The 14,738-nt window shown below is 44.4% G+C and overlaps 1 protein-coding gene across 2 annotated transcripts in view; it reads left to right on the forward strand.

Moving 5' to 3' along the window:
- The first annotated feature begins 304 nt into the window (after positions 1-304).
- The window catches only part of SLC27A2 (solute carrier family 27 member 2), a 52,212-nt gene continuing 37,778 nt past the window's right edge, over positions 305-14,738 (forward strand). For both annotated transcript variants that reach the window (XM_003831503.5, XM_003831504.5), the window contains exon 1: positions 305-786. In XM_003831503.5, coding sequence (XP_003831551.1) covers positions 309-786 — 478 coding nt within the window. In that variant the 5' untranslated portion in view covers positions 305-308. The remainder of the gene's footprint in view (positions 787-14,738) is intronic.

A 14,738-nucleotide genomic window follows, 5' to 3' on the forward strand; every position in this document is an offset into this window, starting at 1 on the left:
GAGCCGCAGGGCAGCCTGCCCAGCCCCGGGAGGACCGCGTGGGAGGGCCGGGAGAGCAGGTGGCTGGCCCCCACAAGGGGGCGGGCTCAGCCGGCCAGTCCTGCCCGGAACCCCCGGCAACGCGCATACGACTACACCTGCTCCGGAGCCCGCGGCGGTACCTGCAGCGGAGGAGCTCTGTCTTCCCCTTCATCTCACGCGAGCCCGGCATCCCGCCGCGTGCGCCCCGGCGCAGCCCGCCAGTCGCCGCGCTGCACGCCCGGGGTGAACCCTCTGCCCTCGCTGGGACAGAGGGCCCCGCAGCCGTCATGCTTTCCGCCATCTACACAGTCCTGGCGGGACTGCTGTTCCTGCCGCTCCTGGTGAACCTCTGCTGCCCCTACTTCTTCCAGGACATAGGCTACTTCTTGAAGGTGGCCGCCGTGGGCCGGAGGGTGCGCAGCTACGGGAAGCGGCGGCCGGCGCGCACCATCCTGCGGGCGTTCCTGGAGAAAGCGCGCCAGACTCCACACAAGCCTTTTCTGCTCTTCCGCGACGAGACTCTCACCTACGCGCAGGTGGACCGGCGCAGCAATCAAGTGGCCCGGGCGCTGCACGACCACCTCGGCCTGCGCCAGGGAGACTGCGTGGCGCTCTTTATGGGTAACGAGCCGGCCTACGTGTGGCTGTGGCTGGGGCTGGTGAAGCTGGGCTGTGCCATGGCGTGCCTCAATTACAACATCCGCGCGAAGTCCCTGCTGCACTGCTTCCAGTGCTGCGGGGCGAAAGTGCTGCTGGCGTCGCCAGGTGAGCCCCGAGGATCGCCCTGCCCTGGCACCAGGGCTTCTCGGCGCCTTGACTGACGAGCCACAGCGTGGCATAAGGGGTTCGCAGAGGGAGGTTCAGATCGGAACTGTAGGTATAGAAAAAGGTTGGCAGTGTTTCCTTGAATCGCAAATAATGATCTTTTAGGACCACCTGTTGTGGAAGCTGATAATGTGCTAGGTTCTGTGTTAAGCACTCTACAGGCAGTGTGGTTTTTAATCCTCACAATGGGTAGGCTTTGTTATAGGACTTTTATAGATGAGACCACTGAGGTCCTGAGAGGTGAAGCCTCATGCCCAGCCATCTATCTCCAAATTCCAAGCTCTTAATCAATACTTATAACATCTGCATTAAAATGCAGAGGATCTTGAGTGCGAACTCTAGTGGATCCAGAGGGGCTCTTCTCACCTCTGCTGCTTGACTGGCTGTGTGATCATGGGAAAGTCACTTCTCTCTGTCCCTTGGTTTGCTCCTCTCTAATGAGGCAGGCTTCAATGTTGCTTCCAGCTCTCAACTGCTGTTAGCATCCTGTCCCCTCCCTGCAGAACAAAGGTGACCCCACCTGATCCCCAGGGAGAAGATATTGGGGATCTGCTACAGGCCCCTTGTGAGCCCCCACTGCATCTATCACAATAGTGACCCTTTCAGTTCTGTGGTTAGCTCCTGCCACATTTCAGCCAGACTTGAAATAGTAACTTAAGTGATGACAAGGTCAGGAAGTGACAGAGAACCTGTTACTCACAGGGCTGATGGCTTTCCCCTCCCAGAGAGCTTGTCTCTGCACTTGAATAAGGACCAAGGGTTCCTTCTCTCAGTCAGTAAGAAGAGGCCTACCCAGGAGTGGGCTGAAAGACCTGGGTGACAGGGTAGGGGTCTAGGGAGCCGAGGAGCCTCAGCTTTCTAGAATGCATTTCTGTGCTAAGCCCTATAGTAGATGCTTTTATTACCCCGGGAGATAACATATCACTATCCCCACCACCACCACCACCACCATTATACAGTTGAGAAAACTGAGGCTTAAAATTCCAACCTAGCTCTATCCAACTTCGAAGCCATGCTCTTTCCTACATCTTTTTTTTTTTTTTTTTGACAGTCTCGTTCTGTTGCCCAGGCTGGAGTGCAGTGGCGCTATTTCAGTTCACTGTAACCTCTGCCTCCCAGGCTCAAGCGATCCTCCCAGCTCAGCCTCTCAAGTAGCTGGGACCACAGGCATGCACCACCATGCCCAGCTAATTTTTTGTTATTTTTGGTAGAAACAGGGTTTCACCATGTTGCCCAGGCTGGTCTCAAACTCCTGAGATCAAGCGATCCACCCACCTTGGCCTCGCAAAGTGCTGGGATTACAGGTGTGAGCCACCACACCCAGCCTCTTTCCTACATCTTATTGTTTTCCTCTGCATGGATGTAAAGTGTTAAGTGTGCTGGAAGGGATGAAGTGTCCACTTGCTCTACCCCTTCATTTCATAGCTGGGGAAACTGAGGCAAGCTAAGCGGGTTACAGAAAGATGAAAGGTTAATTCGCTTGTGAGAAACCAGGAATCTTACACACCTGCTTCATGTGGCATGAAATAAATAATCCAAAAAATATAGGCTTTGTATAAAAGTTTAAAAGCAGAAAGCCAAATTTTAGGCTGGGCACAGTGGCTCAAGCCTGTAATCCCAGCACTTTGGGAGGCTGAGGCAGGTGGATCACTTGAGGTTAGGAGTTCAAGACTAGCCTGGCCAACATAGCAAAAACCCCGTCTCGACTAAAAAAAAAAAAAATTAGCTGGGCATGGTGGCACGTGCCTGTAATCCCAACTACCTGGGAGGCTGAGGCAGGAGAATCACCTGAACCCAGGAGGCAGAGGTTTCAGTGAGCCGAGATCATGCCACTGCACTCCAGCCTGGGGGACAGAGTGAGACTCCATCTCAAAAAACAGAATAAAAAAAAGAAAGACAAGTTTAAAGGTGGCTAAATTATTTGGAAGAGATGGTCCTTTCAAGAAAATTCCCATTAATTTCTAGCTGCCTGCGAAAAGCGATAACTTCACTACTTTGTAACTAGAAGACTCTCCTAAGCCTATTACTTTACCAGCTTGCTTGGAGGGAAATTATTAACACAGTGATCTTTGTACCACTTCAGGAAGCATTTAAATTCTGTTTATCACTTTAGTATCCCAGGCCCCCTGAGAGGGAGGTCACAGGGTTTGGAGTTTTGTTGACAAAGAAGTTCAGGATTAAATGACCATAATACAGTTTGATTCTGCAATAAAGTCAGAATTACAACCAGATGCCCTCTTCCCACCCAGCTAACAGTTGTCTGCCATAGAGCTATGTGTTTACATAGAGAATATATGGGAATTTCTATATTAAACTCAAACGTGAACCAGACTTTACAGCGGACCTAAGGCACTCTCTGGACCGTCAACTGACCTCTGAGGGAGGCCACATATTTGAAAAAAAATCAGTTTTTCCAAATCACTGAGATACCTTTGCACATGAAGCAAAATTACAGTCTGTCACAGAGTTGCATGTTTACTAAACATGCCCATGGGAAAATATGTTGAATGGACTGATTCTTAGAATTCTTTGGTGTTGGAAGGGACCTTAGAGATATTCTAACCCTATAATCCTGTAAGTTTAATGAATGTGTTATACTTTTTAAAAAAAAGTTTACAGAAGAAACTTTAATAAGCCTAAGAATCACCTAGGAAGCTTACTTTTTTTTTTTTTTTTTGAGGCAGAATCTCGCTCTTTCGCCCAGGCCAGGCTGCTGTGGCGCGATCTCGGCTCACTGCAAGCTCCACCTCCCTGGTTCACGCCATTCTCCTGCCTCAGCCTCCTGAATAGCTGGGACTACAGGCACCCGCCACCACGCCCGGATAATTTTTTGTATTTTTAGTAGAGACGGGGTTTCACCGTGTTAGCCAGGATGGTCTTGATCTCCTGACCTCGTGATCTGCCGGCCTTGGCCTCCCAAAGTGCTGGGATTACAGGCGTGAGCCACCGCGCCTGGCCGGAAGCTTACTTTTAAAAACATTCTGAGGCTGGACACTATGGCTCACTCCTGTAATCCTAGCACTTTGGGAAGTGGAGGAGGGAGGATCACTTGAGCCCAGAAGTTCGAGACTAGCCTGGGCAACATGATGAAACCCCGTCTCTACAAAAAAAAAATACAAAAATTAACTGGGCATGATGGTGAGCACCTGTAGTCCCAGTTACTGGGGAGGCTGAGGTGAAAGGATTGCTTGAGCCCGGGAGGTTGAGGCTGCACTGAGCTCTGACTGTGCCACTACACTCCGGCCTGGGTGATAGAGTGAGACCCTGTCTCAAAACAAAAAAATAAAATTTCTGAGATCATCCCCAAAAATGCTGATTCAGTAAGACTATGTTGGGGCCTAGGAATGTGTATTTTTATAAGAAACCCCACCGCCAACCCTAGGTGATTTTGAAACAAATGGTCTGAGGACTAGGCTTTGAGAAACAGTCTAGTTTCCCATTGTTTTTCATTGTTGTTTGTTTGTTTGTTTGTTTTTGAGACAGAGTCTCGCTCTGTTGCCCAGGCTGGAGGTGCCGTGGCGCGATCTCGACTCACGGCAACCTCTGCCTCCCAGGTTCAAGCCATTCTCCTACCTCAGCCCCTCAAGTAGCTGGGACTACAGATGCCCACCACCATGCCCAGCTAATTTTTGTTATTATCAGTAGAGATGGGGTTTCACCATGTTGGCCAGGATGATCTCCATCTCTTGACCTCGTGATCCACCTGCCTTGTCCTCCCAAAGTGCTGGGATTAGAGGCGTGAGCCACTGCTACTGGCCTTCTCATTGTCTTATAGCTGTATAAACAAAGGCCTAGAGGGATGATATGAATTGCCCATGATCAAGTGGATAGTTAGGAACAGAAAGGTAGAGATGGAACCCAAATATTTTTTTCTCACTTACGAGGCACTGTTTATTCTATCACACCATCTTGAACATGATGCATAAATGTCAGTTTGATTCCATACTTTGAGTTTCAGCCCAGGGCTTGTGGACTAGTAAGAGCTCTTGAGCTCCATCTGTCAGTCAAATTCTGCAGTATATGTAAAGGACCAGCACAGAGGCATTTATCATGAGGATTGATCCAGTTGTTATGAATTTGGGGGTTTCTTTATTAAACTTAACAGGACTCAACCCTATCAGGAATTTCAGTACTCAATTACTCTTTTCAATTTTACTATAGTTACAGAAAGTCAAGACTCATAAACACTTCCCTGAATCAAGCAGCAGCACTGTTTCCCAGAGAATATGACTTTCTCTCTGTTGTACATTTCAGGATCGTTCTCCAGGGCAGGGTATGATCTAGGTAATCACATGGGAAAATTGTCTCCAAGGATAAGAACCTGTATCAATGTTGTAACTAATAAAAGCCACATGGCTGGGCCGGTAGTTTTTCACCCAACTTTCCAAATACAGAATATGGGTAAAACAGTAAAACATATTTTATTTCACACAATATGGGATATTTTATAAAATCCTACAAAAGAGGCCTGAAATTGTACATTTGTTCCATTTCCATTTATCCTAGCATCAAGACCATCAATAAACTAGCTCTTCCACTGGGTAGATAACCCAGGTCTCCTGAGGGTCCCTTCATCAGCTCACTGGCAGGGTATACACTGCCTAACTCAACACAGCCATGTGAGGCTCCCACAGTGTAGGCACTACTCTTATGCAAGGCTTTAGTGACAGTTAAAGATACTCTCTGTTGCAAAACTGAGTCCCAGGTAAGTTATAAAACGTTCCAGATTACCTTTGACCTCGTTTTGCAAGGTTGCAGAAAACAAAATTTGACCTCCTTTAAACAATGTGATAAAGGAAAAATGCTTACAATAGCTTTCAAAAATATTGCATCATTAAAAGCTGTAAGACTGAAGAACTTCATTACAAAACAAGTGTTGGGACCAAGGATAACCCTTGTCATCCAAACTTTTGAGATTAGATTGAGAAAAACTAATGGTACAACAATTTGATTTTCAAAGCAAGAAACATTTAGAGGGAGGAGAGGCCACCAAAAAAAAAAAAAAAAGGAGAGAGAGTCCCAACAAGGTACAAGCTAGTTTTCTCTGTGCCATGATGGGATGGAGAAATAAGATGAATTAGTTCAAGGATCTTACAGTCCAGTAAAAGAACTAAACCGCATGCACAAATGATTGACACCCAGTAGAATGTGCTCAGTGTGCTGGGAGAGCTACAAGTGCTGCAGGAAAACAAGCAGAGGTCAAGAGAAGGCTTTTTGGGGCACTGACTATTGAGCTGAACAAATGCAGTGGGGGAGGGAGCATTCCAGGCAAAAGGAGCACCAGAGGCAGTTCTGATCAGGTGCTTAAAACAGTGAGATGCTTCATTAAAGGATATTGCGATGTAAGAACAATGGCAGTCTGGACTTAATAATAGTCATTTTTTTAAGCTGTTTCCTGAAGGGACAGGAAATTGAAAAAATAGGGACTCAGAGAGTCCAAAGAATGGCCAACAGCAGTGGCCTCACTTCCACAGAAGGAAATATTTAATTTTCTAATGCCAACTTTAGTCCAGAATCAAGGCACAGAAATAATCTAATCTACACTCTTTCCAACTCTTTGGACTGCCCAAGGAGTAACTTAAATGAGTTGTTTCAATGCACTTTGTCTCAAAGGCTTAGAATTCTCTCATATATCTTTGAATAATTCCCTAGTAATGTCTAGCACGTAGTAGGCAGGCAGTCAATAAATGTCTGTTGGGCAGGGCACGGTGGCTCATGCCTGTAATCCCAACACTTTGGGAGGCCAAGATGGGCAGATCACCTGAGGTCAGGAGTTGGAGACCAGCCTGGCCAACATGGCGAAACCCTGTCTCTATTAAAAATACAAAAATTAGTTGGGCATGGTGGCGGGCACCTGTAATCCCAGCTACTCTGGAGGCTGAGGCACAAGAATCACTTGAACCTGGGAGGTGGAGGTTGCAGTGAGCCAAGATCACACTACTGCATTCCAGCCGGGGTGACAGAGTGAGACTGTCTAGATAGGTAGATAGAGAGAGAGAGAGAGAGAGAGAGAGAGAGAGAGAGAGAGAGAGAGAGAGATGCATGCATACAAACATACATACATACATACGTACATAATGGATAGATAATGTCTGTTGAATTAATGGGTTCCATTATTCTGGTTGATTGTGACAGCCTTTCTCTCCTGAAGCTTAAGGACCACTGGGTTGGGCATGAGGGCCTGAAAAATGATGTAACAAAATCAGATGTGAAAAAATCCATTTAAACTCAATCTACCCCAGGCCCGGCCTTACCCTACCACAGGCTTACTTACCTCTCAAAGGTCCTCCTAATCAATGACTCTGTCCAGCTCTCTGGCAGTACACGGTAGGACAGCGGTGCTCTCCTTGGGTCTCAGTGCAGCAAGTAAGCAGGTGGTGAGCACAGGATGGGCTGGAAAGGACCTGTGAGTAGGGTGGTGGAGGACCCTGTGCAAGGACAGAAACCCAGACACCAAATGATTAATATATCCAAGGGCTGGGATTCCCAGCCTAGTAGCCCAAGGAAAGATAGCTTAAAGATATTCTCTAAAATTTTTCTTCTCTCCCTGCTCTTAACTAAAGCTTGCAAAGGAGGTGATTGTACATCTCCATCCAAGAACAAAACTAGCACTTTGCCAGCATATATGGGAATGCACTTTATTTTCTTCAGAAACAGGGACTGAAGAGGTAAAAACAAACTCTGAATCAGGTGTTGTTATTGAATCTGAAAGAGAAGGATAGAGTTCAGATTATTCTATATAATAGGTGCTAGTATTTGAAAAGGACCTTCCCACAGCCTCTGAGAAAAGGGAAGTAGATCATTGGTAGAAAGATGACATGGTTGCTTACAGATATCAAATGCTAACAATTATGTAAGGCCTTGTGTGACCTGGTAACTCATGATAAGGAACTACCTTTGATTCCAGGGCTATTTAGAAAGCAAGAGTTCATATAAGCAAGAACTTTAACTTGGAGAAATAAAAATTAACATCAAGGAGATTACTACTTAATTACCTAAATGTAAAATGAGTATGTATTTCCTTGTTAAATTTTTGCTTACTCCTGGTGGAACTTAAACATTTTTATGACCTCCGGGTGATTTGTGTGGGGAAGAAGGAGGAGCACATGCATGTCTCTCTCTATATATATAGTATTATAATGTGCATCATCTTGCTGTACAAAATACTGTCATTCCAAACTGCCAATGATTGAGATGCAAAATTACAGTTACAAATGGCATTTTAGGAACTATTTTTAGGTTGTCTTCAAGAACTATGTTATTAATAGCACAAGATTGCATTTCAGTTGCTTTTCTGAATGAAGAAAAGAGATAAATCTTCAAGCTTGACTTGCTCATCAACCAACCATTTCATGATCAGAGTACATTTCCTTTCACTACCTTCCTTTTGGACCTTACCTTCTTGGTAAATATTTCTGGGGTGTTTTGTTTAATCCAGTCAGTTACTCATTCACTGAGGCAGTCTAGTAGCAGAACAAGCTACTAGACTGAATGTTTTCCTATTGGAAAGCTGCAGGTTTAGCCTGAGCACCTGACACCTTAGTAATGAAGATTGATTCAGCTCACCACCTACCCAATCTCTCTGCCTTCTAGCAATGGACTTGTTTATTCAGAAAATTCTTCCTTTTTCCTTAAAAAAAAAAAAGGCAGGGGCAGACTTAATATGCTACCTTAATTTTTTAAAATTTTCTTTGAACAGACTTTAAAGGGATGGGGGAGTAGTGTTGTAATCACTTGATTTTTCAACACCCAAGTGTGTGCTCTTTCTCTGTGGGTTTATTTCAGTCTACAACTTAAAACTAGACTGATGAAGAACTGACTGATGGAGCTGCTCTACACCCTTCAGGCAACTTTCTGTGACTACTGTTTCTCATACTCAAACTTTTAATAAAGCTTGAGGTTTTGCTCTTCAAGAAAAGATCATCCATGTTACTCATTAAATGCAGATCCACATGATTGAACAAGCAGAGCAGAAGGCCAAGCAGCCAGCCTCTTCCAAGAAATAAGGCACTTTGCTAGAACTTAATCTGAATGGCTCATACAAGGAGGTGGGAACCTCAGAAGCCCAGAATGATTCTTTTCATTTTGCATGTGACCCTCCATACACTGACTTGGTGAGCCTCTTCTCATTTGTAGAAATAAGATTACTGGTATCTATATCACAGGGTTGTTATGAAAATTATGTGAAGTGATGTATGTAAAACTATACCAACAGTTCTATGCAAATGAAAATTTTAAATGTTTGTTATTAGTAAAGAGAGAGGTGGGTGCATGCTGTGATGTGCCACCCAGATCCCCGCTTTAGGACTGACGGACTCACTCTTCAGCTGCTGGGAGCTCTCAGCTGAGACCCCTCCCAGGACTTCTCCTTGGTTGAAGAGAGACACTTTGCCCAAGGTTAAGCACCACCACCCCAGCCTGAGTCCATTGGACTGGTCAATGGGCAGGTGTGAAGGCACAGCCTACCTCCCTTAATTTGGGAGGTAACTCTGAAGGGCATCCCAGGTCCAGAGTCGCCTTAGGATTAGAGGATCTGCTGAGGGAGACTTCTGTTGTGACTGCATTACAGTTCAATGTCTCCCTCTATCCAGTCTGCTTCCCTTGCAGCCTCACAGGTCCCATTCCCAAGAGCACTCCTGCATGCACATCTCGGAGTCTCAGAGAACCCAACCTTGACAAATAGAATTATAGGAGCTTACATGTTCTGATTGATAGATGAGCAGACTTTACAATAAAAATTATAAAAGGTAGATAGATATTTTATGCTTACATTAGAAAATATGTAGGCCAACCAGGCAGTGGCTCATGCCTGTAATCCCAACACTTTGGGAGGCCAAGGTGGGCGGATCACTTGAGGTTGGGAGTTCAAGACCAGCCTGGCCAAATTGGTGAAACCCCATCTCTACTAAAAATACAGACATTAGCCGGGCATGGTGACAGCCGCCTGTAATCCCAGCTACTCGGGAGGCTGAGGCAGGAGAGCCGCTTGAACCCAGGAGGCAGAGATTGCAGTGAGTTGAGATCGCGCCATTGCACTCCAGCCTGGGTGACAGAGTGAGACTCCATCTCAAAAAAAAAGAAAAAGAAAAAGAAAATATGTAGGCCCAAACATATCTACAAAAGACTCAAGAAAATAAAAGACATTAAATATCAACTAGATAGTTGACAGGTAGATTCACATCCAGAATTTCCTTTCAAATTTCTTTTTTCTTTCTACATCTTTAAGGGAAGAAAGGCTTCCATAGTGTGTCCAGATATGGTTGGCAAGCCGCTGGAAACTCAAGTCTGCCCAAATAACAAATCTACACCAACAGCCTAGAGGAGATGGAAGGAGATGGTGTAGGGCAGGGGCAATGGCCCTCCCTTCAGATTAGATGACTTGCATAAAAGGTCAGGAATCACAAACTACATGCCTGCAGAGGGCCAGCTGGAAACATGAATGAAGTACACATGAGGTGAAGTTGCTTGGACTGTGATCAAGCATGACACCAGCTTAATTACATTTCCTTTTATTATTAATTTTTCATGCTAATACCTGAGTACATTTTTCTTTTTTTTTTAATTTTTTTTTTTGAGACAGGGTCCCACTCTGTTGCCCAGGCTGGAGTGCAGTGGCATAATCATGGCTCACTGCAGCCTTGACCTCCCAGGCTCAGGTGATCCTCCCACCTCAGCCTCCAGAGTAGCTGGGACTACAGGTGTGCGCCACCACATCCGGCTAATATTTCTTTGTGTGTGTATTTTTTTGTAGAGGTGTTTTGCCATGTTGCCCAGGCTAGCTGTAAGTACATTTTTCTTAAAAAAAAAAAAAAAAAAGAAGTACAGAAAAACTTAAAGTCCCTTTTGACCTACCATTTTCCCCTCATTAAGATGATTACTTGGAGGTGAAAAATAAGAAGAAAAAAAAAGACTGTTGCTAAGTCCTATCTACTCTACCTACCAGATATCTCTTAAGTACATTCACTTCTCTCTACCCACACTGCTGCCTACACAGTGAAGACAAGCATCATCTAACAGCTGGTCTCCCTACCTCTTCTCCCAACCTTATTCCCCTCCCACTCTACATTCCAGTCAGCTTTAACCTCTTTTAGTTACTCAGGCCCCAGGCTGCGTTGGCTCTGGGCCTTTGCATAAGCCGTTCCACTGCCCAGACTCAGGCTTAGTCAGTCCCAGCTGATCTTCATCTCCACCGTCTGCTCATCTTTCAGGTCTCAGTTTACAGGGCACTTCTTCTAGGTCGTCTTTCTGCCCCCCACCACCACCTGCTCCCCAAATACCTTCTCCTTCCCCTGTTGTGACACCTGTGGCAATTTATTTTGATTTTTGTTTGTTTGTTTCTCCTCTATTAGACCTGGGCTCTATGAAAACAGGGAGAGCATTTTGCTCACTGTCATATCCAGCATGTAGAGACCTGCCTGGCACACAGGGAACACTCTTTAAATAGATGTTGAATAAATGTTGGGAGGGAGGGAATGAGAATGGATCCAGGTAACTTATGAATGGATTGTTTGACTATGGACCCTGAGTCTCATGACAGGAGGAAAGAAAGGAGATTTCACAATTCTTTAGCAGTAGGAGTTGTTGTTTTAAAATTTGCCTCTGTGGGCCCTTACTTGTAAGCAAGGCATACTTGTATCTCAGAAATTATTTCATCTTACATTATGTTTCATTAAAGGTTTATCACCTGCCAGATCTGAATCCTTTAAGCAGCTTTAGCTTATTCCTCTGTGTCTTCCACACTAATATCATATTTTGTGCAAAATTTTTTCAATTATAAACATTTATTGAGCACTTATCTAGTAGTTCTGGGGATACAAAGATGATTTGATTATTATCTTAATTTCAAAGATCTCCCTGTCTAATAGAGGAGAAAATGAATTAAACCACATCCGCCAGGCATGGTGGCTCACACCTGTAATCCCAGCACTTTGAAAGGCTGAGGTGGGAGGATCACTTGAGCTCAGAAGTTTCAGATCAGCCTGGGCAACGTAGCGGGACATCATCTCTACAAAAAGTTAGCTGGGCATGGTAGTCCTGTAGTCCCAGTTACTTGAGAGGCTGAAATGGGAAAATCACTTGAGCCCAGGAGGTTGACGCTGCAGTAAGCCATGATCACACCACTGCACTCCAGCCTGGGAGACAGAGCAGGACCCTGTCTCTAAAGAAAAATTTAAAAATTGAACCCTATCATACTGTGTATAAGTGCCCTGATAATTGTAAATACGGGCTCCTATGGGAGCTGTAGAAGGGAGCAGCTAACTTTGCAGAGGGAGGGAAGATAACAGAAAAGAAGTGCTACCTACACTGAGTCTTGAAGGATAAGCAGGAGTTTTCCAGGTGACCAGGGGGTGAGAGACCATGAAACAACCTGGGCAAAAGTAATGAGACGTGAGCATACAGGTACCTTCAGGGATTTTCCATAGATCAATATGGTTAGAGGAAAGAGGGCAAGAGGTAGAGAGTAGGAGATGACACAGAAAGCAAGCAGGAGTGGGACCGGGAGGGACCTCCGGTCCTCCCGAATAAGGAGAGTGGATTCTATCACAAGGAATGAACAGCCCTGAAGGATCTTAAACAGGGTGGCAACAAGAAATTGGATGAGAGTGAAGCTGATAAATTAGAAGCAGGAAGAGACTCAAGGGCAGGACATTGGTCAGGAGGCTATAGCAATAATCTAGGTAGGAAATAATGAGGACATGAGCCAAGGCAGTGGCACAGGAGTGGATGCTACCACTCCCGTTTCTACAACAGTCATATTTATGGTAACCTTTCTGGAGTGCTGAAGGATTAGAGAGCAACCAGACAAAATTTTTTTAAAAATGTAAAGGAGGGGAATAAAGATTCTTGGGGCAAAAGAAAAAAAAAGAACTGTTCAAGAAAAAGTACAATTATAGCACTTTACTTGGCTCCGTGGTGAATATTTTCATAGTCACAATTATGTTGATTCTGATTATTGGTTTTCAGCTTCTAGAGCAAATCCATAAAGCTGGGAAGACAGAATAATGGTATCAGAATAAATATAAATGCTATTACCCTAGACAATGTAAAGGGAAGATAATAACTGTCAGAAATGAACAGGGTGAAATGGAAGTAGGGATCAAAATTGATAGGCCAAGAACTAGCAGGAAATGCATATTTTTTGGTGATGGAAAGGTAATTGCCAGAAGAAACAGCTTTTAAAAAATTGACAGTGGTGGGCCGGGCGCTGTGGCTGATGCCTGTAATCCCAGCACTTTGGGAGGCAGAGGCGGGCGGATCACGAGGTCAGGAGATCGAGACCATCCTGGCTAACACAGTGAAACCCCGTCTCTACTAAAAATACGAAAAAAAAAAAAAAAAAAAACAAATTAGCCAGGTGTGGTGGCAGGTGCCTGTAGTCCCAGCTACTCGGGAGGCTGAGGCAGGAGAATGGTGTGAACCCGGGAGGCGAAGCTTGCAGTGAGCCGAGATCGCACCACTGCACTCCAGCCTGGGTGACAAAGTGAGACTCTGTCTCAAAATAAATAAATAAAATGAATGAAAAATTGACAATGATTTCCCCTAGGCATTAGCTTTAGTTGTGAGGAAGGCCTGGGTAAGGACTTGTTTATTTTCATTATAAACACTTTTGTACTATTTGATTTATTGTTACCAGGTGCATGAGTCTTTTGATTAAAATATTTTTTTAAATTTTAAATGCATGTATCCCGGTGATATTTCTTGTCTTCATGGAGATATCATACACAAACATCTGAAAAACAAAGCATATCAGATGAATTAGGTGTGGCCTCCCCAAGGTAATACCCTGGGACATTTAGTCACCTTCCTACCCAGCACTTTGGGAGGCCGAGGCGGGCGGATCCTGAGGTCAGGAGATTGAGACCATCCTGGCTAACACTGTGAAACCCCGTCTCTACTGAAAATACAAAAAATTAACTGGGCGTGGTGGCGGGCGCCTGTGGTCCCAGCTACCGGGAGGCTGAGGCAGGAGAATGGCATGAACCCGGGAGGCGGAGGTTGCAGTGAGCCAAGATCGCGCCACTGCACCCCAGCCTGGGCGACAGAGCAAGGCTCCGTCTCAAAAAAAAAAATATATATATATATATATGTATATATATATATACATATATATATGTACATTCACTTCTGTTATCACAATTCAAGACAAGTAGGCTTAAAAGCAGTCTCACTTTACGGCTTAAAGGCACAAAATCCAAGTAGCAAGCATGAAATGTGTTTGCATATTAAATCGGTGCCTTTAACATTTTTGACCTTAACCCAGTAAGAAATACTTTTGTGCGTGACCCAGTACCCACACACCCACATAACTGAAACAAAACTTTTAAAAATGAACAGCCCTGTTCATCTATTAGGAATAATTCCTAAAACAGTGTTATAGGAATACTGCTATCTGGAAGAAGCAATATTAAGAGTAGTGTGTACTAGGCATTTTTCAAGGAGCTCTATAACATTTATTGATAAGATTCTGCTACCACTCTTGAGATGAGTACTATTTTTATTCCATTTTAGAGATTCAGAAAATGATGCTTAGAGAGGTTAAGAACTTCTCAAGATAAGCGGTAGAACTGTCAGTAGAACTGTTACCTTTTACTATGTTAAGATGTGCTTCAAAATTTCTATTTCCTTAAGTATTTTTCATTTTTTTAAGTATCGCTCAGTTTAAATGATTATAACAATCCACTACTGTAATTATGACCCACAGGTTGGGAAACACTGCTCTAAATTAATCACTCCTTTTTTTTCCCTCAGATTAGAAAACGGGCTTTTGAAATTTAGAGCTTATTTCTCAGATCAGTTTAACCTTCCTAGGAAATTACTTGTTACTGATGCATAAGAAAAAATTGTTACATAAAGTTAGCGTCTATCATCTTTGTTAATTAGCATGGCTCCCT

Source organism: Pan paniscus, chromosome 16 (assembly GCF_029289425.2).
Source record: "Pan paniscus chromosome 16, NHGRI_mPanPan1-v2.0_pri, whole genome shotgun sequence".
Taxonomy (NCBI): Eukaryota; Metazoa; Chordata; class Mammalia; order Primates; family Hominidae; genus Pan; species Pan paniscus.